The sequence below is a fragment of the Aedes albopictus genome, chromosome 2, assembly GCF_035046485.1.
Source record: "Aedes albopictus strain Foshan chromosome 2, AalbF5, whole genome shotgun sequence".
NCBI lineage: Eukaryota > Metazoa > Arthropoda > Insecta > Diptera > Culicidae > Aedes > Aedes albopictus.
Genome location: NC_085137.1, coordinates 488,422,462 through 488,448,726, shown reverse-complemented (window position 1 = coordinate 488,448,726; position 26,265 = coordinate 488,422,462). Strand labels below are relative to the sequence as shown.

The 26,265-nt window shown below is 42.3% G+C and overlaps 2 protein-coding genes across 4 annotated transcripts; one reads left to right on the top strand and one right to left on the bottom strand.

The window, feature by feature from the left end:
- Positions 1–1,419: 1,419 nt before the first annotated feature.
- Positions 1,420–22,149, bottom strand: LOC109623144 (protein hobbit). 2 transcript variants are annotated; one of them, XM_062854193.1, is made up of 7 exons: positions 21,907–22,149; positions 21,664–21,787; positions 8,598–9,899; positions 3,288–8,540; positions 3,120–3,221; positions 2,563–2,577; positions 1,420–1,989 (listed from the first exon to the last, which is right to left on the bottom strand). In XM_062854193.1, the coding sequence occupies exons 1-7, from the start codon at positions 21,963–21,965 to the stop codon at positions 1,939–1,941; spliced, it is 6,906 nt and encodes a 2,301-aa protein (XP_062710177.1). In that variant the 5' UTR covers positions 21,966–22,149; the 3' UTR covers positions 1,420–1,938. The 2 variants fall into 2 exon arrangements, with proteins under 2 accessions (XP_062710177.1, XP_019933188.3); XM_020077629.3 differs by lacking the exon at positions 2,563–2,577.
- Positions 22,150–23,911: 1,762 nt separating this feature from the next.
- Positions 23,912–25,905, top strand: LOC109623143 (transcription factor grauzone). Of its 2 annotated transcripts, XM_020077627.3 has the most exons (3): positions 23,912–24,209; positions 24,267–25,694; positions 25,773–25,905. In XM_020077627.3, the coding sequence occupies exons 1-2, from the start codon at positions 24,051–24,053 to the stop codon at positions 25,689–25,691; spliced, it is 1,584 nt and encodes a 527-aa protein (XP_019933186.3). In that variant the 5' UTR covers positions 23,912–24,050; the 3' UTR covers positions 25,692–25,694; positions 25,773–25,905. The 2 variants fall into 2 exon arrangements, with proteins under 2 accessions (XP_019933186.3, XP_019933185.3); XM_020077626.3 differs by lacking the exon at positions 25,773–25,905 and having other exon boundaries at positions 24,267–25,754.
- Positions 25,906–26,265: the final 360 nt, after the last annotated feature.

Genomic DNA, 26,265 nt, shown 5'->3' with positions numbered 1-26,265 from the left:
TCGGGAGGAATTCCTAAAAGAATCCTCGGAGGAACTCATCAAGGAATCCCGGGAGAAATTCCTGGAAAAATCCCGGCAGAAAACCTAGGAAGAAATCCCTGACGCAATCTCGAGAATAATCCGTGAACGAACCCCTCCCGGGGAAAATCGTTCAAGGAATCCCACGAAAAATGCCGAAAAACCATTACAGAATCTCGGGAAAATTCAATAAAGAAATCCCGAAAGGAATCTCTGAAGGAATATAGGGAGAAACACTTGAAATTATATCAGGAGGGTTTCCTTTATGAATCTCGGGAATAATATCTGAAAGAATACCGAAAGGAGTCCCGAAAGGATCACCTGGAGGAGAAATCAATGAAGGAATCCCTGGAGAAATCGCTTAAGGAACGCCGGAAACAATCCTTAAAAGGATATTTGAATGAATCTTGGGAAGAATCTCTAAAGAAAACCCAGTGAAAATCACTGTAGGAATTCCTGGAGGTATCAATGAAGGAATTCTGGGAAGAGTCCTTGATGCAAGCCCGGAAGCAATCGTCTAAGTAATCCCAGAAGACACTTCAAAAAAAAATCCTAGAGGGATGCCTGATGGAACCTCGAGAATAATTCGTGAAATAATCCGGAAGAAATCCCGGGAGAAACCACTAAAGGAATCCAGAGAGGAATGAATGAAGTTATTCCTGATGAACTGCCGGAAAATATCCCAGAAGAAATCGCGGGAGAAATGCCTAAATCCGTATAAGAATTCCTTACGAAATTTCAGAAAAAAAAACTGACGGAATTCTTGAAAGAATCCGGATGAAATTCCTGAAGGAATCCCAACAGAAATTGAGGAATCCTGGAAGGAAACCCGGAGGGCATCCCGGAGAAATCCCGGGAAAATGCCAGAAGAAATCCCGTGAGAAATCAGTAAAGAAATCTCAGGAGTAATCTCTGAAGGAATTCCTGGAGGAACGCTTGATGGAAACCCAGGAGACATTTGTAAAGAAACCCCGGGAGAAATCAATAAAAGAATTTCGGGTGAAATTCCTGAAACAATTCTGGAGCAATCTCTGGAGGAATCCCTTTACGAATACCGAGAGGAACTTTTGAAAGAATCCCGGGAGGAGTTCCTGAAGGAATCCTTAAAAGAATATTTGAGGGGATGCCATGCTAAATATTGAGAGGAATACTGGAAGGATGTTCAGGAAAAAAACTTAGATGAATCCCTTGATCCCTTGATGAAATTGGACTCATGAACCGCAGCCATATGTAACAATTGCAGCAACGTTTGCGCCATCTAGTGAGCCAATTTTGAAGTTAATTGTTCACCATATACTTCACAGCTTAGAGCGAAAACCACTTTAAGACAACGTTACTGAAAATGCTGAAAAACTCAAGGAATTTCGAATACGTTTCAGGGAAAGATGATACCATGGAAAGTAGATTAAATAGATGAAATGTTTTCATTGCCACAAGGTTAAAAACTATAAGAGCTACGAATCTACACAAGATATTAAATAACAACAAACAAACGACAGAAAAGTGTAGTATCATAAGAAGATTTTTCTGAAACTACTGCAAAATGATATTGTCCAATAGAGAGAGGTGATGTAAATATTAAACTTTCCACCATAGAAGATCACCATAAATTAGCTGTAGTGATGCAAAATCTAATCGAAGCCGATGAAATCGTAAAACTCTTCACGTGTTAAAACTAAACGTTCAGTAAATTCTGTGTGATGTCACAATCATCTGTTTCTGTCTATATATGTATTTCGTTGGGACTAGAGCTTGGCTGATGAATAAATCACTTTCCCTAATAATTATTTGGTTATAGTCTCTCTAATACGTTCTTTTAGAATCGATCACCTTGAATATGTGCTGCGTGGTTTCAATACTACTAGTGGTAGTGAAATATTTAGAGTTTGTTTTGTAAAACACTTACTTGTGTGAAAAGCCTTAGGGTTTAGCGAATTTGAAAACCCCTCGCCGAAGGCTTTTGTTCTCCGGCTGAAACGAAATAAGCAAAGAAGTGGGAAATTAGGATTTATTTTAAAATTGTTACGACGATTTACAATTAAAATTTAAAAAAATTAAACGGTTGAAGTTTTGGATTACCCACGAAGGGCTTAACACACAAGGCTGAATTTCGGAACGCTGAAATAACCAAAAGGCTGATGTGGCATAACACTGTAATAGTGATTCGACAGGTGGATTTAAATACATAAGTACTAAATATCTCTCCGACACAAATAATGCTATACTTTTCTTGTGTGCCATTTTCACCAATCACAGTTCTATAATAGCCTTATGATTCCATAATTTCAGTCTTCTGTGTTCAGCTATATGTGCTTGTATATAATTGTCTTGTTTTCTGTTTCGCCACAACTAAAAACTTGTGCTATTGTTACAGTAACTTCTATTGCGTTGAAACTGCGTTATTGAAGACAAAAAAAACTATTGCGAATTGACTAAGTGTATGTTTCGTGTAACGCATTTAATTTACAATTCACAGTGCTAGAAGCGTGTCAGTGTACCAAGCAACGAAGAGAACTGAGAGAACATCGAAACGACCGACAGTACCTTGTTCCGAGCTCTCTATTTGCAGTAATAGTTAGCAAGACACGAATTTATAAGGGAAGAAAAGAAAAATATGGATTTATACGAATATAATGGCTGTGTTACTTTGTCCCATATGTCGAATGTGGTTCCCCTGAACGCTGATTCCCCGATTGACTCTTTTCCCCGAATCAGACATTTCCCCGAAACATTGTTATGCAGTTATATTGCTCCTCCTCCTTTTGGAAAAAAAGCTCAATGAGAATAATAATAATATTGCTACATATGTGCAATGCTGCTCGTCCTTTCTCTTGGCTCTTATTCCTAATGATTATTCAACTTGAGACTTGTTTGGTCATGGATAATTTCCAACCAATAAACTTTCGAAGAAACGTGTCATTCTGAGAACTCACTCTCGAGAAAATTTGGAATTCGGAGAGCTGGCGTTCGGGGAAACAACATTCGGGGAACTGACATGTTGGGATCAAGTAACACAATCGAATATAATATTTATAATAACTTCTACTGTAATTATTGAATTCTAATGTAAAATACCGTCAATCAGGCACTTGTAAACTTACCGCGTGACGATTGCCGAACAACATTTTCGCCTTGTCCTCTTCCTGTGGAGACGGCTGTTCATCAACTAGCACCTTCTTCAGCTTTAGTTTCTGCTTAATCGCCTGTAGGAAAAAAAAAACAATCAATAAATCATCGTCCACTTGCACCCGACCTCTAGAAAGCCCTACCTGCGAAAGCAGCACCTTCCGGCTGTCGGACTTCATGGCCAGCAGTAGATCCAGCCAGGTCCACGTGACGTTGTGGTACTCCAGCGTGGGAATCAACAGCGACAGATCCGTGATGTCCTCGATGTTTTTCTCCTTGTTACCCTTGTAGCTAACCCTAACAGGCACCTCCGGTATTTTGATGTAAATAAATAGCTTATTCTTCTCGGCACGCTCCTTCATCTTCTCCACATCGTCCTGAATTTTAACATAGAAATTGCTATCTTTGGAACTCTTCTTTCCCTTGGAACTGCTGCTGACCGCCTTCTTAGAACTTGTTTTAGTTGCCAGCGAAGATCCTGAGCTGGTGCTAGCCCCATCTTCCAGCTCGTCGTTTCCCTCCGTTTCCGAAGCGTCCCGATCAGGGAAACAGAACTTCAACATGGTGTTGTAAAACTTCTTGGAAATAGCGATCGTTATAGGAACTACGTTGATTTCAAAGTGCTCTTTCACGGATATTCCTCCTACCGGAGGTTTCTCCCGGCAAAATACCCGAAGCACTCGTTTGTGATCCACTGGCATATCACGCTGTATCTCCGTTGGACACAGCACCTCTTTGTAGTTATCGCGAGGAATAAGATTGTTGATCCGGATGTACCCCAGCTCCAGAAGATGATCCACAGAGTCATCACTCTTTGAATTTTTGGTGTAAAGAAAGTTGCTAAGGATCAAATCCGCGATTCCAATCTGACCATCGGCTTCGGTAAGCCGCCACTGAGCATGTTTGAAGCAGATTTCATTTGCGCGGACAATAGTCAGCGGTTTATCCTTGCGAATAGTAGCCAAGCGATTCGATGCCGATAACTGCGCCTCATTGTAACACGACAGCATGATATCCAGTTCGTCACTTTTGTTCGACAGCATCTCCTTGAACTCGCGAATCATCTTCTGAACTTCTTCGTACTCTACCCTCAGCTCATCACTGTCACCTTCCTCGAGGCGTGCCTTGGTAATAAAGTGAATGTCCTTTTCCAAGCAACGGATCTTCGACATCAAACCTCGAATTTCCGTTTGAATGTGCTGAATGGGCCGTTTCTGATCTTCGCTGCTGTAGAGCTGCAGTTGAAATCGCATCCTGGCAAGTCTCTCCGAAGCCTCTTTTCGCTGTGGTTCCACGTGGAGAAGCAAGTTGTTCACGATGTCCAAGATCATGGCGTATTGGAGAGAATTGGTACATACATCTAGATCATGATGCATCAAAGTGAAAGCATCCACTGGATCATCTTGGTTCTCCCAAGGGCTCAGGCTTTCTTCCACCGGAGGAGCCGGAACTTCACTGATTGTACCCGGATCTATACTTGTTTCACCATAGCTTACATAGAAGAACTCACATTTACACCTGGACACGATTCGTTGTAACTGAATTGGTGACTTACCGTCACGACTAACATCGCCAGAAACTCCTCCCACAGTCTCCGAAACCACTCCGCCTACACTTTGTCCACTCCCTACCAAATGAGGTAAATCCGGAAACTCGTTTATCACAGTTGCACCTTTATCCTTTTCTTGAATGTTATCCACAGTCAACCACATAATTTCCGCCATCTCTCGAGTGTCTCCATCCTCGGCGCTGACCGTCGCATAGTATTGCATACATTCTAACGATCCAACCCACGTCGTTTTGGATACGATCGTGTGATCTCTCCAAACCGGTCGATGGACCCTCTGCAGGATCTCCGCTTTAGCCGCGCTCAATATCACATATCCCGAAGTCTCGCATCCCTTCAGCAATACCTGAGAGTTTACCAACGAAATGAACCAATTATAATGCAACACACCGCCATCTTGGCAGGCCTGCAACCCCTTCAGCTGCTGTTGCCGCGTCTGTGCGGAAAGATCATCGCTGAAAACAACCGATTTGTGATCGGCCTCCGAAATCAGCTGCTGCAGCATCACCAGACCATCAGAGGTCTCCTGACGCTTGCTGTTGATATGTTGGCCACGACTGCCACCGTCCGAGTGATGTGCCTTGTCCTGACTGTTGCGAGACTTCAGTGGAGTGTTGTTTCCCTCCTTACGGAAGCACTTCAAAGCTTCGGTAGACAGGTTGTTCTTTAGTCGCTGGCTCTTCATAAACGAGTCGAACAACGCAAATGCCACATCCCTATTATCTTTTGTCCAAGCTCCCTTCAGATCGTACACTACCAGCTTGTGCGTGGGAGTGTCCTTCTCCCGTTCGTTGCCATTGGCCAACAGAGCTTCTCGTCCGTATGAAACCTTCGCGACACTTAGGAAGTAATACCTACAGATGTCCCCGTTCGAGTTGGAAATACTCTCGGAGCTTCCATCGGATCGATCGCTGATAGTCGTGGTTCTCAGCCAGATTTCCGCATCGTTCAGCTCACAGTTCATGTACATGATGGCCCAATCGGCCCTCGGCCTATGAATCAGACCGTCATCGATCGGGGAAAGCGTTAGCGTATGCTCCGAACTTAACGTGATCCTTCCACCGTTAAGCTGAAATCCTCGATTCAGCGCGTGGGACATCCAGTAGAAGATTTGGAACTTGTGCAAGCTCATCTGGAGGTTCGCCCGTTTGTAATGCCGACTGAGCTGCTTCTTCCGCGGACGAACGTTGTTGAAGACTGGTCCCCGTCGGGTTGGTCTCGTTACACCGGACAAAATCAGTTTTAAGCTTTCGAACCAGCGGAGTGTGCTTCCGTACAGTACCAGGTTCGGGATATCTGCATCGGATACGTTCTGCTTAATTTCGAATGATACCCAAATGTTAAGGTTTTGCGATCGGAACGCTCGGAAGGAATCGTGCACCTGATTACTGGAGTACTCTGGAAGTTTGTCCGGAGCGCAGGGAATTACCGCATGGTGATCGTTCGGGTTTGCCAGACAGATCCAGTTCAGCTTAAAGGTCAACTTAAGATTAGGAAGATGCAGAAGTCGACAATCGTCGTAACGCGAGGCAGTTCTTACGAACACGTTGAGGTCTCCTTTGAACATGATCTTGGCGTTGGTATACACGATACCACAGTTATTCCAAGTTAGTTCCATTTCCTCGGTTGTGTTATAGGGATCTAGCGATGCATGGAGCAAGATAGTAAACTGTTTTGCGATGATCGTGAGGCGTCCATGCATAAGTAGGCGCATTTTATCCCAAAACGGTAACGGCGGGCTTGGATCTCTGGACGGTGCGGAAATCTTCTCCATCATCAGATTGCACTGGGCCATAACCGGTTCCCAACATGGTCCGAACGCGTAAGCCAGGTAATCCAGTTCCCAATCGAAGTCGTGGTAGAACTTAATCGAAGTCATGCTTCGCTGAATCGTGTGGGTTCCGAAAGGATCGCCAACTTCAATATCCACGTCTCGTTTGGCCCTCCTCGGTGGTGCCATTTCCGCTCCGGCCAAGTGTCCAAAAAGATGCATTGCCTTCACATGGAACATCGGCTGCGGATAGTCTCTCAGCATAAACTTCCATTCTGTACAGCTGACATTCACTGCACGACACCAGAGGGTGACGAATTCGATACCTTCCTCGGGCCACGGACTTTCGGCATCGATATCCCGGATCATGCGAACCGCATTCTCCGTTCCATGCACAGATGGATCAGCCATGGCCATTATTTCCAAATCTGTCATGATCCAAGCGATCAACCGCGTACGGGGAGGTCCTGTCTCGGCCAATTTCTTCGACCGCTGAATGTAAATCTCGGAGTTCTTCTTAATCAAGTTGGCGTTCAACTCCTCCAGAGTTCCGGCCGGCAAAATCAATCTCTCCTTACACAGTTGGTCTATTTTATGATCGAACAATTCTTTCCGCTTCACACTTTCGTTATACTCGTCCAGTAATAAAACGTAGTTGTCTCTTAGCTTCACCTCGAACGGATCGTCACTCATCTCCATCAGAAACTCCTTAATCTGGATAAACATGTCACTGGGCAACGGCGAATCCTGCGTAAACGGCTTCTTCTTGTACCCATGAATCACTTTCAACCACTTGTAAATCGATACAAACTCATTCACAATAGCCCCGTAGAAGTCGTGATCGTACGGAAAGATGATCCTCACCACACCGATCGAAGTCGCCCAAACCTTATTGCTCGCCAGCCGGAAATTTTCATAATGCTTCCTCTCCGACCGAAGTACGTCCATTTCCGGCAGTTGCTGACTGTCCACGTCCTTAAATGTAAAGATATGCTGATCGTCGATTTTGATAAAAATGTTCTCGAACGATATGAACCACCGATCTTTTCGGCTGACGTACAAATTTTCACTGTAGATCTGCATCGAATGCCGATCGCTGATCTTGATCGCAAACTCTGCACTTCCTTCCGCGTAGACATCGATAATCCATGATTTTTTGTCTGCCGATGAGGTCTTAGGAGGTGCTTCGGTCGGTAGTTCCAACGGAGGTTGAGCCATCTCTTTCGTCTTCAAGGCTGCCTTGAGTTCTTTGATTTCACCGAATAGGGTCACGATATGCATGTGAAGATTGGCATTCCACATGGCACCGGTGTCCTCTAGGAAGTGGATTGCCAGTTTGGGATGCTTACTGTGTTCCGTGTGCTCCAGCCGGATGACCTTAAAGTTGGCAAACATATTTTGCAGCTCCGCCACCGCAAAGTCCGACCCGCTGATGTTTCTGAAATCCAGCACCTCCATGTGAAATTGATCCAGCTTGACCACGTTGATGGCCGGAGTTTTCGCCAAGGACAACTCGTTCAAGTTTGCCAAGATGCACGTATCGTACTTGTTGAAGAAGAAACTAGTGATGTCCGTCACCTTGGCATTGACCAGCAGACCAGGCTTGGGCCGCTTGGAAGGTGATCCACTCATCTCTGACTGACTGTCCTGGGAAGAGTAGTTGATCGATCCACGACGAGAGAGATGCGATGATCGATACTGTTCCAAGCACTGCTTTGCCTGCACCAGATATTCGGCCAGTCCCGGACTGTACTCCGTGCGGAACGTGTGGATAGTGAAGTCCAACTTCGTTGCATCGCCATAGCTGCTCAACTTGATCAAACTTACCCCGACGTAAAAGGGACTGCCGCGGATGTGGCTCTTTTTGAGACTTTGGCCAAAGTCTTTGTGAGATGCACTGCCGCTGAGGGACCACCACAGGGATTCGATGAGCAGCTCGGCACTCCAGTGACGTTTCTGCAGAACTTGATTCAGCAGACGACTGTCGTACGCACTGCTGCGACTTTCCGCAAACTGATCCAGCAACAGTTTGGTGTGGTTGCAACAGATCGATGAAACCTGGAACAATGAATAAACTGTAAGAATACGGCAACTCCAAAACGGCCTCCAACTTACCACTTGCGGCCCGAACTTGAACACCGAAGTAACATTCCACAGCTCGGCACACCCAGTGATCACCACTCGTTTGAAAATTTCCTCCCACATTCCCCCAGCACCACCAGCTCCCGTCACTTTTCCTGCCCCGCCGGCACCCACGCCGGTGGCCAGCTTCAAACTCTTCGGATTCATTTGCCGCGCCAAGCGCTCGCTGGAGAAGAAATTCTTACTGATCCACCCGTAGATCTCCTTGTGATGGTAAATCATCCGGAACGAAGCCAGCTTCGAGTAGATATTCACCAGGTCCTTCTCCAGCTTGGCATCCACACTGAACTGCTCCAGGTAGAGCAGCTTCTCCTGCATTGTGTCGATTTCCAGCTGCTGCAGCTGCGTTCCCACGTAGAACATCGGCATTCGGAATTCATCCGAGGCGTTCCTACTGTTAAATTTGCCGGTTATTGTAAACGTTTGAAGCGTGACTGCGAAATCATTAGAGCTGTTCTCTTTCACGGCCGAAATGGTTGTATTCTCGATGTTGATGGCGAAATTTTTCGGAATAATGGGTGCAATGCGGAGGTAGGTCTCGCTTCCACTGGTCTTTTCTCCGTCGAACATCGGAACCTGATCCAAATTAATGCTATTCTGGCGAAGGAACATCTGGTGGCGACGTTTCTGGCTTTGAGCATCCTTGATGAACTCGTAAAGTCCTCCGTGGACAACCACTTTGGTATTGGTCATGGCCAGTTGCAGCTTTTCAAGCGAAATGGGTCCGTGGGCTACCAGCACGCTATCCAACGCTATTCCAAAACTGAGTTCTCCCAGACAAGGCTGAGAGTCACCCAGCCGAGACTTTTCCAGCTTCTTAGAAGCCTGACAGTGGCGAAGAATTTTGGCCTGTGCATCGCAAAGCGCCGCCGAAACCAACATAGTCTTAGTGTTATGCACCAGACTTCCGTCCAGATGGAGTTCCTTGGCGGTAGCATGCAGTAGCCATCCGGGATCGTGATCATTGTTCAACAGGGCAATCGACACATTATTGATGTGAACGGCCATAAACTGGGCAAATTTGATGATCATCGGATGGACCTTCTTCTCACGAAAGTCCAAGATCTTTCGTCCACCTGCACGCGTTGAGCCCAGAAACGGATCAGGTTCGGCATTGGACTGCTGGTTCGATGTCTGACCAGCCGTAGTTTGGAACTGGGGCTGCTGGCGTCGATTTATATCCTTGTTGACCCGGATGTCTCGAATATTTATCGACAACAGCTTGGTGACTTCCGAATTGAAGAAACTGCTGCGTATGCAGATTTCATCGATTTGCTGAAAATTGGTCAACTTATATTAATTGAGCGTATCTAAACATAGAAAGCTATTGCGAAATGTAAAATATTACTTTAAAGCATCACTTCGTTAGAGACCTGGTGGTGTGATCGAGCCGAAGTCAAGCAAGAATCATTGGAACAAATTTCCCAAATAGAGAAGCAGAGTCACGTTGAGCCGACCTACTAAAGCAGACTTCTCCACGAGACTTTTTATTATTATTATTATTATTATTATTATTATTATTATTATTATTATTTATTTCGTAGATTTATCTAACACATTTTTGTGTATTAGTTTCTTCATCGTGATATAGCATTCCTAACATCGATTCCATTAGACAAAAGTACATTTAGTATTTATAACATAGGGTGGGGCGGGGCAAGATGGGTCGCGGGGCAAGATGGGTCAGTGCCATTTTCGGGCGCATTACTCATGTTTTGATTATGTTAATAATTTTGTTAGATGACCTACAAAAGTTTGAGGCATTGATTGAAACATTATTCACTCTCATTGGAAATAAAAAATAAAATGGTTTTTAGTCATTTTTTCTTATGCGATTCGATCATTCCATATAATCTCCTAAACGGTCGCGGGGCAAGATGGGTCACCTTCAATTTTGAACGTATTTTTGGAGCATTCAAAAGTTATTCATTTTTTATAACAAGACTATCTCATAAATGACTTCAATCAAGCGGAATGAATGCTCAAAATTATAACATAAATTTGTGATATTTTTTTTAGTGAAAACATCGATTTTCAAGTCACCTTAGGACCACTCAAATCGTAAAGTTTTTTATATTCCAAATAAATTTATAAAATGTTTACTAGTATGTAGCTCTTGTTTACTCAGTATGGATATGGAGCATATATGAACGCGGAACAAATCTTATATTTTGACGTTTATCGTTGAGAAAATGTGAATTACTCAAAAGGTGACCCATCTTGCCCCGCACTTTTTTCACGGCGCAAAATCGATTACTTTTTAAAACTGCTTGTTTAACATCATATTTTGTATTTAATAAACTTTTTATCGACTTTTAGCATAGCTAACTAGTGTATTAAAGAGTAGCGGACGAATACAAACCTATACGATTTGTATTTACAAAGTTATGGTGATCCATCCTTAGGTGACCCATCTTGCCTCGCCCCACCCTACCAACTATAAATCAACATGACGAGAATACAAACAAAAACCTTCGAATTAGCTATTGAAAAACGGAATAGAAAAGGAAAGCTTAAAAACTAATACCACAGTACAACAAAACTATGCGACCAACTTTTGTAAAAGAGCCCTCGTCAGTCGGATGGAACGGGCTCAAGTCCAGCATCATCTTTAGGCCAGTAGTACACAGGGTCAAATATTTGACAAGGTAAGAACTCAAGAAACAACATCAGTTTGACACTAATGAAAATTTGATCGAGTCAAACAAGATGTTTGAGCATTGGTTTTTTTTCGGACAAATATTTGACCCTGTGTACTAGCAGCTTTAGAATGCAGTTTTGCTTGATTTGGACTTTGTTTCAATGACTTTGTACGCATCCGAAACAAGCGGGAAATCCATAGGCCTAAAGACGGTTTTGTATAGGAGCACCTTGATATTGGGGTGTAGCCGAGAGCGCCTCTTCACGAGCGAGTAGAGTGATTTGTTAGTAGGTTATGCCACATTTCCGAATACTGTTTGTCACATGGCAACCGAAGTTCAGCTTCTGATCCAGGGTAATTCCGGTTAGGGTCTACGATATGTCAACACCATCACAAGATATTTGGACCTGAGGTAGGTATCTTGGGCTCCGTCGACGCGTGAAGAAATGGCCTATGACTTGGTTGGATTGGAAACTCGGGTCCGAGTTTCCTTGTTGAAAATTACGCCTAACCTATTTCACCAAATGGATGTTTTGGTGATTTGTAGAGTGACCCTTTTGGAAGCCGAACTGTTCGTGTGGGATAATACGAGTTGTTTCCATATGTTTTTCGATACGATTCAATATGATGCGCTCAAAAAGTTTGCTTGGACTTGGGACGGGAGTAGACTGATTGTCCTGTAGTTTGATGAAACAGAGGCATCCTCTTTGGTTTTGGAATCGCGACAACTATTGCGAATTTCAATTCAGCGGGAAAGTAGCATAGTTTTAAGCAAGCAGAGAAGATTTTGGCCAACAAGAACCAACAAGTTTTTCCGAGGAAGCTGCTTTAGCAGCCAATTGCTGACTCCATCGTGGCCCTGCGACTTCTGAACCTTCAAGCTGCGGGTTATGCTGCCTGTTTCCTTGCGACGCACAAGCCAGGAGTTGCCGGCAGCTGGCATTGATTGCTCAATATGATCGATGGATCGCTTGACAGGATCGACTGTAGTTTTGTCATCACGAGACTTTGGACGAGTCGAGGGACAGCGAATGGAGATATGAATAGCAAAACGACCCCGTATTATTAAGCGTTGAACATCTGTCATGAGCGCTTCTGAAACACCAATACTATTGCACGTCATGACACCGTAGTATACAGAATCTAATTCAATTTAATAAAATTTGTTGGTTGTTGTTTGGGCTGTGTCGTTTCGTATTACCTTCCTCCGTATTACGTCACATAGATTCCTTAAAGTATTATCAGAAACAACTCGTCAGAATGCAATAGTCATTCAATCTGTAAAATTGCCTCCAATAATTGTTCTTCCAGTAAGTCTATCAATAATTATATCAGAATTTTGCCTAAAAATTTATACTGAGGAAAACTACAAGTAGTAGTTGCTATACTCATATATGTAAAAAGATAAGCCCTAAAGATCGGATTTCAAAGGTACCTACACAAACTCAATTCACTCTATCGTAGAGGTACACAGGGTCCGAGAATCACACATTCAAAGATTTCCTCTAAGGTTTGTATTTAGGTATATCAGAGCGTCTTAATAATGTTCTCTATTACCAGAATTTTAACTGGCATTGCTCTTTAAAGTAAAGAATTTTACTAGGATTTACTAAGACAATTTTGAAAAAAAAACTTCTATCTTAAGTCTATGATTGAATGCAATGTTGTAGATGCATTGCATATACATGTCTAGAAATCAAAACTCTAATCTACGTATTGGCCACCTCAATTTTCGTGGGTTAGAACACCACATTGATGGCGTAAAACTACTACTTGGCAACAACCAGTACCACGTTTTCGCAGTAACTGAAACCAAGCTAAAATCGTCTAGTCCAGTCGGCCCTGTACGCATCCCGGCCTACAATTTCGTCCGGCATTCACTACGGTCGCGTAACAAGAGCCTGTGGTGGAATCGGAATTTACGTTCACAAGGGTATAAAAGCCACACCAGTTGCCAAATCTGTCTTCAATCTGGCGATCCCCGTACCCCGTTAGCCTAAGCCTAATTTCTTGCTATCCAGTTCTGGATCAACGAGCTAAGCATCTGCGTAGTGTCCTTTTACAATCCGCTTTGCACCAATCCCCATTTCAGTCAAGTTTATGAAAAGGTTCTTATCGATCTGCTTGGCTTCGGATTCGATAAGCTGTTTATTGTAGGGGACTTCAACATCAACGTCAGGTCTCTCCAGCCATCATCGAATCTAACAGCACTCAACCGCGTAAACTCAACATTCGATCGTACGATTCTACCAACGGGCCCCACACGTGTAACCGAAAACTCCGCGACAACAATAGACCTGCTGATTGTAGACTCACCGGAAAACGTAATTAAATCAAAAACGTTGACTGCAAACACAATTTCCGATCATGAAGTGGCCTACCTTCTTGCCAATATCAGGATACGCCGACCCATTCCCCACACCATCAGAGTACGAAACATGCAAGTTATCGACCCTCTCCGGCTACAGGCCGATTTTCAAGCCAATGTTTAGGAGCCTTTCTATGCTGCTGTGGATACGTCAACCAAAGCCGAGTTTCTGAGGTCTGAGCTGAAAGCCCTGCTACAACATCATGCTCCGGAGCGTACGCTGGTTGTACGCGATAAACAAACACCCTGGATAACGGAAGAAATCAAAAGAGCGATCGAACTCAGAAATTTGGCGTACGCTCTATATTCACGCAACCCAAACAGGATTCGAGGAGATAACCAGTGGTTGGACTACACCAGGAGAAGAGACAGGGCGAACTCTCTTATCTACACAGCAAAAAAAGCGGTATGCCGAGATGCATTTCGATCATACCTTGCCAGCGAAGAAGCTATGGAGTAGCTTAAAGAGAGAAGGGATTCACAACAATTCGAAGAAAGGTACACCTGCAGAAAATATCAACGCTAATGAACTAAACGTTTTCTTCAGTGAAGGCCATGAGCAGCTACAAAATGGAACGCGATTTAATACAACGACTAAACCACCCCATCGTACTACAGTTGATCATGGAGAACCATGTTTCGACTTTTGTCACACGATCGTTGAGGAAATCTGTCGTAAAATCTATGAAATTGATACTAACGCTACTGGTTCAGACGGTATCTCGATCTCGTTCATTAAGCTCCTATGCCCCTATACTACCCACACTTAGCCATCTTTTCAATTCGATCATCGAAGTTCTTTCCGCCCTGCTGGAAAAAGCGATTATTACACCGATCCCCAAAGTTTATAATCCTACCCAACCTAAAGACTTCTGGCCTATCAGTGTCCTGCCTGCCATTTCGAAAATATTGGAGAAGGTTTTGCTAGGACAAATCACAGACCACATCAACAATCCGACTGCTTCACTTTTAGCAAGGTTCCAATCGGGATATCGTAAAGGATATAGTACGACCACTGCACTATGGGCCAGAAATCAAAATTTCGCGACAAAAGTCAAAAAAGTTGTTTTTCTAAGATCAATTAATTTTCATATTTGTATGATTGTTTGGGCTATGTTTGATTATATACCGACTGATTTTTTTTCGATTTGTAACAAAATTGTATCGTTTTTTGTATGGAGAAACTTCTTATGAGCGAAAATTCTCGATTTTAACCAATATTAAGAAAAATGTGATTTGTGGTGAAAAATGTGATTAAAAAATATAACACATACATTTCCTAAAAGTTAATTTAGTATATTTTGCATATTTGATGCACAAATTGCGATACTTTTAAGTTTGAAAAAAAATTACAATATTTACCCAAATTTTAAGGTTTATTTGCCAATGTGTTCAAAAAGTAGGAGTATTCGACCGTATTCGACATGCAACCGGTTTAGAATGCTAGTTTAGACTCTTCTTTTCCGAATGCTACCGGACTTTTTTGCGGGAATTTGCGGGAAGCCAAGTTGATGATTATTGAAGCACAGCGTGAAAAAGGGTCTGGGACCATTAGAGCAGGAGCACCTATTTTGGTCGTTTGTTGCTATAACTCAGTCAATTTCAAATCGATTGACTTGAATTTTTGAACAAGGCAAGATACTGTGCCTATCTAATCGTGTTTCAAAAATCAAGTCAATCGGTTCAGAATTGACTAAGTTATAGCAGCAAGTGACCAAAATAGGTGCTCCTGCCCAAATGGTCCCAGCCCCTTTTTCACGCTGTGCTTCAATAATCATCAACTCTTGCCATTACGACGCTATGACTTTACAATATACAAAGGAACAAACAACTTTCATTCTGAAAGGTTTTGTTTCAAATATAAATGTGATTAAAAACTTTTAAATCAAGACCACAGACTTACTCAATGTGCAAAGTTTCGGTATATCAATCCGTGTGATCAATTAGAATATTAAATAAACTCAAAGTACATACATATGTACAGATGGATACATTATTAGTGAAATTAGGAACAAATCCACAGCTCAAGTGAGATTTTAACTCACGACCCTTACATGCTACACAAGTGCTTTACCGACTTAGCTACCGAGCCTATCAATGACACGGTATTTTAGATATTATAAGGAAAATAAAATCTTTTCCCTAATCGCAAATATATCCATCCCACTTGTACATATGATTGAAGAACGAACACAATTTATTGTTCAAATACCGACTTCAAGTCATTTGGCCGAACGTCATTTGGCTGAATGCCGTTTGGCTGAAGAAGAAATGATCGTGCCACTGTTCACCACGTCAGTATAACTCAAAATAATCCCCTTTGATTTAAAGGAGGAAAAATCTTTGATAAAATTTTGACAGTTTTAACGCCAACTAATCCCTGAATTGTAAAATAAGAAAGAATAGTCAATGATTGGAGGAAGGAAGAAGGAAAAATTAATGATGATCAAATTAGCAGCTAGAATGTGAAAAGAGGTATCTGAATTATTTTGAACATAATTCGGCCAAGTTGCATTCTGCCAAATGCCGGACATCTGAAACACCTGAGCTGCGAGTTTTTTCACCAAAAACTATACATACATGACATCTATACATAAATTGAGATTATTAAAAATCATAATTGACCACACGAATTGATGTACCGAAATTTTGCACTTTGAGTAAGTGTGTGATATTGATTTAAACGTCTACAATCACAGTCTTACCTGAAACGAAACCTTCCAGAATGACACGAATGCACAATTGTGTAAAGTGTCGATAATAAACAAACAAACATTGTAAAATTAACGCATGCGCTTAAATCATTCTATCTTGGTTTCCCGCAAATTCCCGCAAAAAAGTCCAGTAGCATCCGGAAAAGAAGAGTCTGAACTAGCTTCCTAGATCGGTTGCATGTCGAATACGGTCGAATACTTCTACTTTTTGAACAAATTGGCAAATAAACTGTACAATTTGAGTAAACATTGTAAAATTGTAATTTAAACTTAAAGAGAATTTTCGCTTATAAGAAGTTCCTCCGTACAAAAAACGATACAATTTAGCCACAAATTTAAAAAATCAGTCGGTATACAATCAAACATAGCCCAAACAATCATACATATATGAAAATTGCATGATCTTAAAAAAAAAAACAACTTTTTTGAATTTTGTCGCGGAATTTTGATTTCTGGCCCATAGTGCACTACCCTGGGAAAGGTAGTCCACGATATAGATAGTAGAGTAAACATAGATCCGCGGACACCGCTGACTAAAATGTTTCAAGCGTGTAAGTAGTAATTTTCAAGAGTGCGACGGTTGAATATGACGTCATGCGCTCCATTGATGTTATCCAAATCGTGACGTCATGCTCGTTTGGATACAGATTTTGACAGTTCGTTTGGATACAACGGATTCATCAACACGGATCTATGTTTACTCTACTATCTATAGTCCACGATATCTACGACGGTTTTAGCAGAAATCATTGCACACTTATGGTGGTACCGTGACCGGCCCTAATTCTGCGCAGTCCCTAATTCGGTGCACTTTCTCGAATATACCACAAAATCACGGACGCTAGTTCAATATTAGCTTCAAATATATTTTTTGAATATTGCTTCAATAGTAATGAAAAAGTTTGTGAAGAAAAAATTTTCAAATCAACGATCATTATTTTGTAAAAGAATAAAATGGTGTTGCAAGTACTGTAAATTGAATGAAATCTGTGTCCGTTAACGAAATTGCTGAAAAGTTGCTTCATGAACTGAAGCATTTTGCGACATAAATAATGAAGAGAATGTCTGCTTTTCCATGCGCATCCTGTACTGCTGTCTTCGAGGAATCAGAATCGGCAAAAAACAATTGAGTTTTCTTCTTATTTTTTTAATCTTCTTGTTCTTCTTAGGTGCGCAGAATTAGGAACCGGTATTAAATGGTGGTCCTAATTCTGCGCAGACATTTCAACACTAAGTTTTGAACATATAATTATTAAACAAACATCATATTAATGCCACCATAGTTATAACTAGGATATTCTATGTTTCTAGCAATCCGGTGAATGTAATTACGGCTCAACAAGTTAGTTTATGAACTTTAAAGGCTAATTTACGATTTTTGAATTTTTGATCTGATGATAGTTCGACCGGACTAACCACTTATTTTGAACATTTGCTATCAACCTCGGGGGAAATTTTATGTATGCATGCAAGCATTTGTCAAATGATGTGATGTGATATATGATGTGAGTTTACATGGAATTTTCTTAAGGCTCAAGCATCCGTCATCATTTTTCGGAAAATAAAAAGCAGTTTTCTCGCTGCAAATCAAAACAAGGATCATGAAAATATATTCACTGCATTATATTCCTCATGTGGAGTACAGTGAATATATTTTCATAGCAAAAACTTTTGTTTTGAACGAAAAAACTGCTTTCAAATATTTGATGATGACGATGATTTCAATGACGAAAAGTTCAACGTTAACCGTTATGTGTCCGTCAATTTTTTTGCTTTTTTCTACACCGTGCTTTTTAAATGGGCGCTGGGTACCCGGGTACCCTGTCGGCCACATAAGGGTTAAACAGTGGAAACCCTGGAGTTAGATAAGAAAGAAGTCTCAGTTTGCAAACAAAGATTGTGCCACCTTGTCATGGCGAAAAAGTGTATATCAGTTCTGTCGCTGCTGTTGTTCGATGCAGACGGATTGTGCTCTTTGCTCAGGTAGTTTTTTTTTGCCTCCGGCTTGCGCTGCTAGGCATTGAATATCGCGTATCGCTTTGCTTTGTGTGTCGGTCGATCATACCGTCGTTCGTTGGTGGTGTCGTAGAAAAGCACCAAAAATGATTGAAATGAACGAAACGTTCGTTAATACGGTGCAGTTTCGCTTCCCGCCGGGTAGCCCAAGGCCGTCCTGGGCGGAAATTGCTGCGTTTTTGAAGACGCTGAACACTGACTTGCGGCAGATGGAAACTGCATATAAAACGGCACACGATCGTTCTTTGTTCGTGAAGTTCGTGTCGCGGGATGCCATGGACGAATCGTTGCGGAAGAACACGGAGGCTAGAAGATTCGCCTATTCAAACGGGCAATCAATAGAAGTCCGGATGACAATTGCGGGCGTCAATATGCAATACATTCGTGTGTTCGATTTGCCGCCGGAGATAACGGATAAGAGCTTGTCTTCGGAACTGGAAAAATTTGGGAAAGTGCAACACGTGGTTCGAGAGAAGTTCCCCGCGGGGCTTGGCCTCGATCATTTGCACAACGGAGTTCGTGGTGTCTTCATGGAGGTTGCAACAAAAATCCCGTCATGGATCGACGTTTGTAACCGAAAAGGGAGGCTTTACTATGAAGGCCTGAAGGAGACGTGCTTCTTATGTCCAGCGGAAGGGCATCGGAGGGACTCTTGCCCTCAACGACAAGTTCGGGAAAACACGCAGAAACTTACGTACGCTGGGATAGTGTCTGGAGAGGTCGTTGTACCAGTGGATATGGATTCGCAAGACACTGTGCAGGACGATATAATAGAAGTTCTGGAGGAAGAAATCATCGTCCAAAACGCGGACATTTTGGATGTGGATCAGGTGCAACCGAATGGAAGCAATAACATGCCTACAGCTAGGAATGAGATGAATCGGAAAGAAGACACATCTAAAGAGGAGGTCAACAAAAGCCAGGATACATCGGCAAACGCTAGGGTGGCTCAGCGACGGGCTCAATTCGCAGCTTCTGGTGGTGATTCAAGCTCTGGTTCCGTGCCGCGACCGAGAAAGAAGTGCACCCAAATGCGATTTTATTAATATGTATGTAATCTTTTGAATATTTTTTGTAACTATTCGACAAGATGTCGGCTCTGTTAAGTTTTTAGGTAAACGATCGAGCCATAAATAAACTATTTGAAAAAAAAAAGAAAAAGTGTATATTGCCTTTAGAAATAAAAGTAAATTTTACTAAAATGTGCATATGCGAATAACTGAAAAGCTTTACGTAGTAGTATTCGATAATGCTACAAAATCCTTTTGTGTATTATGATTAAAATTCCCTTTGCTTAGTAATCAAAGTAGGTAGTATCAATGTTGAGGACATGCAAAGTTCCAATATGGTCGTAATGTCGTATAAAAGTTGAAAATGAAGAATTCAATTGAATTTCATCTATGAATCATGTTCTCATTACAATATGTTATCTTTTTAGAGTTTTTCCTATGTGCGCAGAATTAGGAACATTAGTGCGCAGAATAAGGAACATTCCAAAAAAGGGTACGCAGAATTAGGAACAGACACACTTTAGAATTTTCATGATTTTACATACAAATTGAGTGTTTTGTATAAGAATTATATTTTTCCCTCATTTACAAAGCTAATAACTATGTGCAGTCAAAAATTCAGCCAAATCGTTTCGATTTGGAATTGGAATTTGTTACAGCTGATTGAAATTGAAAAAGTCTTAGATGCGCAGAATATGGGCCCTCCACGGTAGTTGACTTTTCTCTGGCTTTCAACTGTGTAAACCATCGGATCTTGGAAGCAAAACTCCGTGATGAATTCCGTTTCTCTCAAGCTGCCTGTAGCCTGATACCGTCGTTTTTGGAGCGCACAAGACAATCTGTTCGCATTCATGACGGAATGTCCGAAGAACGTGATGTCCTCGATGGTACACCGCAGGGGTCCTGTTTGAGCGCTTTATTGTTCAGCATGTACATAAACAACTTGCCGCCATCTCTAATCAATCATCTTTACGCCGACGATCTTCAAATATATATTTCTGGACCGGCAAGTGACATTGGTGCACTTGTCCAAGCGATCAACGAAGACCTTGAGGCAATACACAACTGGGCTAGCGTAAACAGGTTGTCTCCCAATCCGAAGAAGACCCAGGCTGTAATTTTTAGCAGAACTAGGACTGTTAATCCCACTACTGCCGTTACGTTTAGCGGCGAAATAGTGCCCTTGTCCACCAAGGTGACAAACCTAGGATTGCAGCTAGATAATAACTTATCATGGAACCACCAAGTTAACGACGTGGTAACGAAGACATACAACATCCTGCGTACGTTTCGTAGATTCGCTCCAGTGCTTTCAATGCACCCGTCTTTACATACGCCGATATTGTATATTATCCTGGGCTTGCGGCTGGTCTTAAAGAACAACTATACTGATGTGCTACAAGTTATCTGTGAGGTTTGTGTTCAACTTGCGACGTAGGGATTTAACTGCAGCCGTAAGAAACTCGATCCTTCGACATGATTTGCCGTTCAACTACCAACTACGTATCTGCATGTTCATGAGGCAAGCATACTACAACAAGGAACAACCCGAGTACATTCTACAGCATCTACAGCGTGGACAGCTGGAAAGGACTCGTTGTTGTATTATCCCCCGGCACACAACATCCACTGGAAAAAGCCTTCTAGTATATGGTGCTACCCGCTGGAATGGTCTATCGCTCGAACTAAAACAAAAACCAACACTATCCACATTTAAAACAGCCATAAAGAATCTAGTTTAAGTTGAAAAATCTACAACAGTCGTTTGCTTGACCTGATATAAGGTACTCACTAACAGGTTATCATTAAGAATTACAAAAATTAAAAAAAAAATAAAAAACTTGAACCATTTATGATGAATCATTGAATAATTATTGTGAACACTTCAAAATGTTGAAGATTATCAAAATTCACGAGAAGAAAAATCGTTTACTGATTATTCAATACTTGTTGCGGAAATCCTGAGAAACGAGCTTTTCAAAATAAAATCAGGAATATTGTTGACGAATTTTGTTAATATTGATAAAAATTAATCCTCCAATTGTTCTATATCCACGATTATGAATGTAGACGCGCATACGACGAGAAAGACTGATAAATATCGATTAGATAAAAATCAGACACGCAATGATTCATAAATATAAATTAATTATCATGCCATGGCGGGGTCAAAAAGCAAATGCCACTGCGCCGTGGATTGAATTCTAAATTTAAATTAACTACCGTTGGAAATTCGATTATTAATTGCATAATTGGGAACACAAACAAACAAACTTTAATATACACTTACCACCGAGAAGCCACTCTTGCAAACGTTCACATCCCGGAGCGAGAACGGCAAACTAATCCGGCCGAAGCGAATTTTGATGTTGAACTTTCGCTTCAAAATGTACCCGATGCATTGCGGTAGCAGCCTACGGGAGAGAAAATGTTATTGCCCAATTACCCAATAGAAATCTTATCGGCAATGTAATTGTTAGTGGAACGCCACTTGCGGCCCCGAACGGGAGCACCGCCGCCCTCATCAACCTACCAAGTAATGGCCAAATAGATCAGCACGATAATCACCAGAAACCAGAATAGCCCGATCATGATTCGATCATCCTCCGCAGGACAACGTTCGGGGGTATCGGTTTTCACCTGTTGCCGATCGGAAAGACTGTAAATTCACTGGATTTTTACGCGAAATTCACGACACTCGCACTGCTGGTCAATCGAAATCGCTGCAGCGAGAAAATTTTTTATCAACAACACATCATCACTTGACACTTTCCACCGTTCGACTGATGATGATGATGACGGTTGTGTGATCAGCAACCGGTGTGTCATTGAAAGAGGGAGGCAAGTTGCGGAGGGAGGCGAATGAAGCAAAATAAAACACAAGAAAAACAGATGTTTTCGGAAGATGCGCCGAAGAGAAACCAATAAAAAACGAATCCACATTGATGAGGACGTATCTGACGCTTGATATCGACACTGTGGTCGTATGTACACTGATAGGCAAAATAAAGTGCCCACCTCATCATTTTTATAATTTCTCTCATTTTTTTTGGTTGAAATTAAAGTAAGCTCACTGTAATTTTTTCTAGAACTTTTTTTTAATATTCTTTTCAAGTTTTACTTACCGAACAATGATAAAAAAAGAGTTCAACTCAAAGAAAAAAATAATCAATTTATATTAAAGAAAAAACAGTGACAAAAAAAGTGCCCACTTCGAAAATCAATATGTTTTCGATAAGCTTCCATCGAAAGACCCCTCGATTGTTTATGTTTTGAGATTTTGACATATTTTGAAGCAAACGGCTTGACCTGGTGCATTTGTTTACGTGTTCGCGTTTGATTAGGTTGAAAAAATGGAGAATGTATAGTGGTTTCGAATGCTTTTTGTGTGACGTGTCTGACGCTTGATATCGACACTGTGGTCGTTTAATATTTTTACCCCGGGAGCGGTCGCGTCGTGTATTGAGTACAAGCACCATGAAAAATGCACGCATGTGGTACACAGCGTGAGCGCGGCGTCGCTGCAGGTATATATTGACTGGTTTGCTGAATATGATACACCGCGCGGCCTTTGTAATGTTCCAAACGCGCATTTGCACGAAATTCCACGCGGCAAATCCTCTTGGAAAGGAACAACCGCACTTGAGGAAACGCCGCAATGTTATCTCCCATAAGAATTGAGTAAAAGGGGGGCAAAAAACGCGGCTGTTCCTTTCCTCAGTGATTTGCCGCGTGTACTTTTGGGCAAATGCGCTAATAGTTATAGACGCGACTGCTCGACAGTTGATCTTGTTAAGTCGCATTCCGTATTATGCAAGGGGACGGCAACCTATTTTTTCACTATGGAGTTTGACAGGTTGGATTGTGCCTCCTTACGTGGAGCATAAATTTATGCTCCAGCCGAAATATTCACCAACACAGTCGTGAAATGTGAATGTTTACCTTTTTACGAGGGATATCGGTGCAAAACGCTTACATCACATTAGATCTCATAAAAGTGTTGATCATGAAAAAGCGGCATCAATTGATAATTTTCAATTTCAGAGTGTCGATGTTTAGATAAAGTTCCTACAGAGAGTGGGAATTGATTGTGAAAAGACACACAACACCTCTTTTCGCAAACTTTGTCCGCCAAAGTGCGTTTTTCCTTATTTTCTCTCGCTGCTGTATTGAGTGAATGTTGGTATTAGTGAGCACTGGTTGCGCATGATAAGCGGCAACAAAATCAGACCACCGTAGCACCCCCGTGGTATTATGGCATTGATTGTTTACAGATAAAATTGTATTCTACATGTTACAGATAATAATAACAGCGCGCATAGTAAAAGTCAAATTTGGCTTTTACTGAGCGGACTGTTTTTAATGTTCTGTGGGAGTGAGCAGGACAGGGCGAATTCGTACAGAGGCTCATTAAATTGCCAACGCGTTTTGCTGCGTGAAAGCAGGTCACCAAGCAGGTCACTTTTGAATGATATGCGAGATTTTTCAACACTGCGGACCCAAACGTCATCGAACGAAAATAAAGAAAATCCAAATCAAAGCAAAACTGCTCAAAACATGAAGAGTGAAAGTCCTCTCGTCTTTTCTGTACGATTAGTGTTATTTTAATTAAAGTTAATTGCAAATTTAACTAGTTTATCCGTTAAAGTGTCAGTTTATTTCAATGTTAATTGAAACATGACGACATTGGTGGAGTTGCAAAACAGTTGCCGGCTATGTCTGTCTTCTCCGGACGGAACCCCGGATGAGCCAAGTTCGTCAGACAACTCGAAGTCATTCGTGTCGATGGCAGCCAGTTCGCTACGTGGGAAATTGGACGTGGTTTTCAACTTCACGGTAAGTTCCGGTGGGATGGAACGAATTCGTTTTAATAATGGTGGATTTTGATTCCAGCTTGACGAAATGGATCAGTTGCCGAAAAATATTTGCTCACGTTGTTGCAGCATCGTTGGAGAGTTCTACGAGTTCTCCGAGAAGGTGCAACAGAATCAGTCCTATTTACGGATGCTGACTGGAGAATGCAGCGGCGATGTGAAGCGGGATCCGGACCAATGGAGTGCGGGTGAAGCGAAAAGTGAGATCATTGAGATGGTAAAAGTTGAGCCCGATCTGGAGAACGATGAAGGTGGCGGCAGCGTCGGCGGCTGGGAGGATGGAGAGAAAGACGATCTGGATGAGGAAGCAAGTGGCGCGAGTGGGAACGAAGAAAGCGAAGAAGATGTTGATTCTGAGATTGAAGAGGAACAAGTGGTGACCAGAACCAAACGGAAATATACCCGAAGAGCGCCGTTGAAGCCGAAGAAAACAAAACCGGATGGTGGTCTTGACCCGTCGAAAGAATACCGAAGTAAGCCCAGGGAAAAGATCGAAGAGGAGAACAGGAAGATCCTGGAATATTTCAAATTTATTTGTGAAATATGTCAGCTTCCCACAGAAACGTTCATCGAATTGAGGAGGCATTTTCGGGATGAACATAATCAAAAGGGCTATCACCGATGTTGCAACAAGAAGCTATTCAAGCGGTGCCATTTACTGGAGCACATTCAGGTCCACTTGAATCCGCATCTTTACGGATGTGATCTGTGTTCGAAGAACTTCAGTTCGAAAGAGTACCTGCAGCTGCACAATATGCAATGCCACGCTGAACAAGTCGAGCGACCCTACAAATGTGACAAATGCCCGAAGAGCTTCATTCAGAAGGGACAACTTACGTCTCACTTGGGCCGACACCTAATGTTCCAGTGCTCTAAATGCGACAAAGTTCTCGCCGGAAAGGGATCTCTCAGTGCCCACATGGTCAACATGCACAGCGACGAGGGAAAACTCATTTGCGACACCTGTGGACGTGAGTTCAAAACCAAGCAGTGCTTCGATAATCACGTGCGAAAGCATTTGGGTATGTCGGAAGACACGAGTGTCGCATGTGAAATATGTCACGTGGTACTCCAAAACAAGACCACCCTCAAGAAACACATCATCGCCAAGCACACCCAAACGGACGAAGTTTTCATTTGCGAGATTTGTAATAAACAGGCGCCGAACAAGTTCGCTCTGGAATCGCACAAGCGAAAGGTTCACTGCGCGGAAAAGTACCAGTGCGAGTTCTGCGAGAAGCGCTTCAAGAACCCGATAACGCTGAAAGAGCACCGGGCATCGCACACCGGAGAGATTTTGTACAACTGCCCGTTCTGCGCTACGACGTTCAATTCCAAAGCCAACATGTACGCCCACCGGAAGAAGGCGCACCCGTACGAGTGGGCCCAGGAAAAGATGGGCCGGAACAAGACTCAAGCACCACCGCAGCCGCAAATGGAGTGAGAGGTATTTATGATGGGGCATGCAGAAGATGTACATAATAATAATTGGCTGCTTTTTCATTGATTTTGGTGTTCTCTCTAGACTTTCACATGTCCAATTCCAACACAAGTTGAATTAAAGCGCCTAGAATTGGAAAGAAATATGCGACGGGCGCCAAGTACCTGCCAACTGATGCAACTGAGGTGCATCAGTTCTTGGGAGAAGGAAATACAATTCAAACAGTAGACGGGATGAACAGAATCCCGGAATTATCGAGATCGTCCCACAGTCGTCTACATAGGTAGGTCGAGGCCATTTGCTTTCTGAATAAGATGGGAAAGAGAGAGCAGCACGACTATCGTTCAAATTATCCTTATAGTGGTGTAGTCACAACAGTACACGGAATGTTTCGAAAAATGACTCACTTCCTAGTAGGTACGTCCGAGATTATTCACTTTCCCTTATCTGAGGCTTCAAAGACTCGATCATTTCGTCCGTGATCGTTGAAGATATTGGAAGTGTCCGTGATTGCCTAAGTAAGTGTTAAAGTGATATTAGATATAGTTAGATAGTTTAATTTCCGTGTTTCTCAATA

Bases quoted from the DNA above. Each gene is read 5' to 3' on its own strand.
- LOC109623144 (XM_062854193.1), bottom strand. From the start codon at position 21,965: ATGATCGGGCTATTCTGGTTTCTGGTGATTATCGTGCTGATCTATTTG. The intron at 21,788-21,906 runs GTAGGTTGATGA...TCTCTCCCGTAG, and splicing joins ATCTATTTGGCCATTACTTG to GCTGCTACCGCAATGCATCG. The intron at 3,222-3,287 runs GTAGGGCTTTCT...TTTTTCCTACAG, and splicing joins GGAAGGTGCTGCTTTCGCAG to GCGATTAAGCAGAAACTAAA.
- LOC109623143 (XM_020077627.3), top strand. From the start codon at position 24,051: ATGACGACATTGGTGGAGTTGCAAAACAGTTGCCGGCTATGTCTGTCT. The intron at 24,210-24,266 runs GTAAGTTCCGGT...TTTTGATTCCAG, and splicing joins ACGTGGTTTTCAACTTCACG to CTTGACGAAATGGATCAGTT.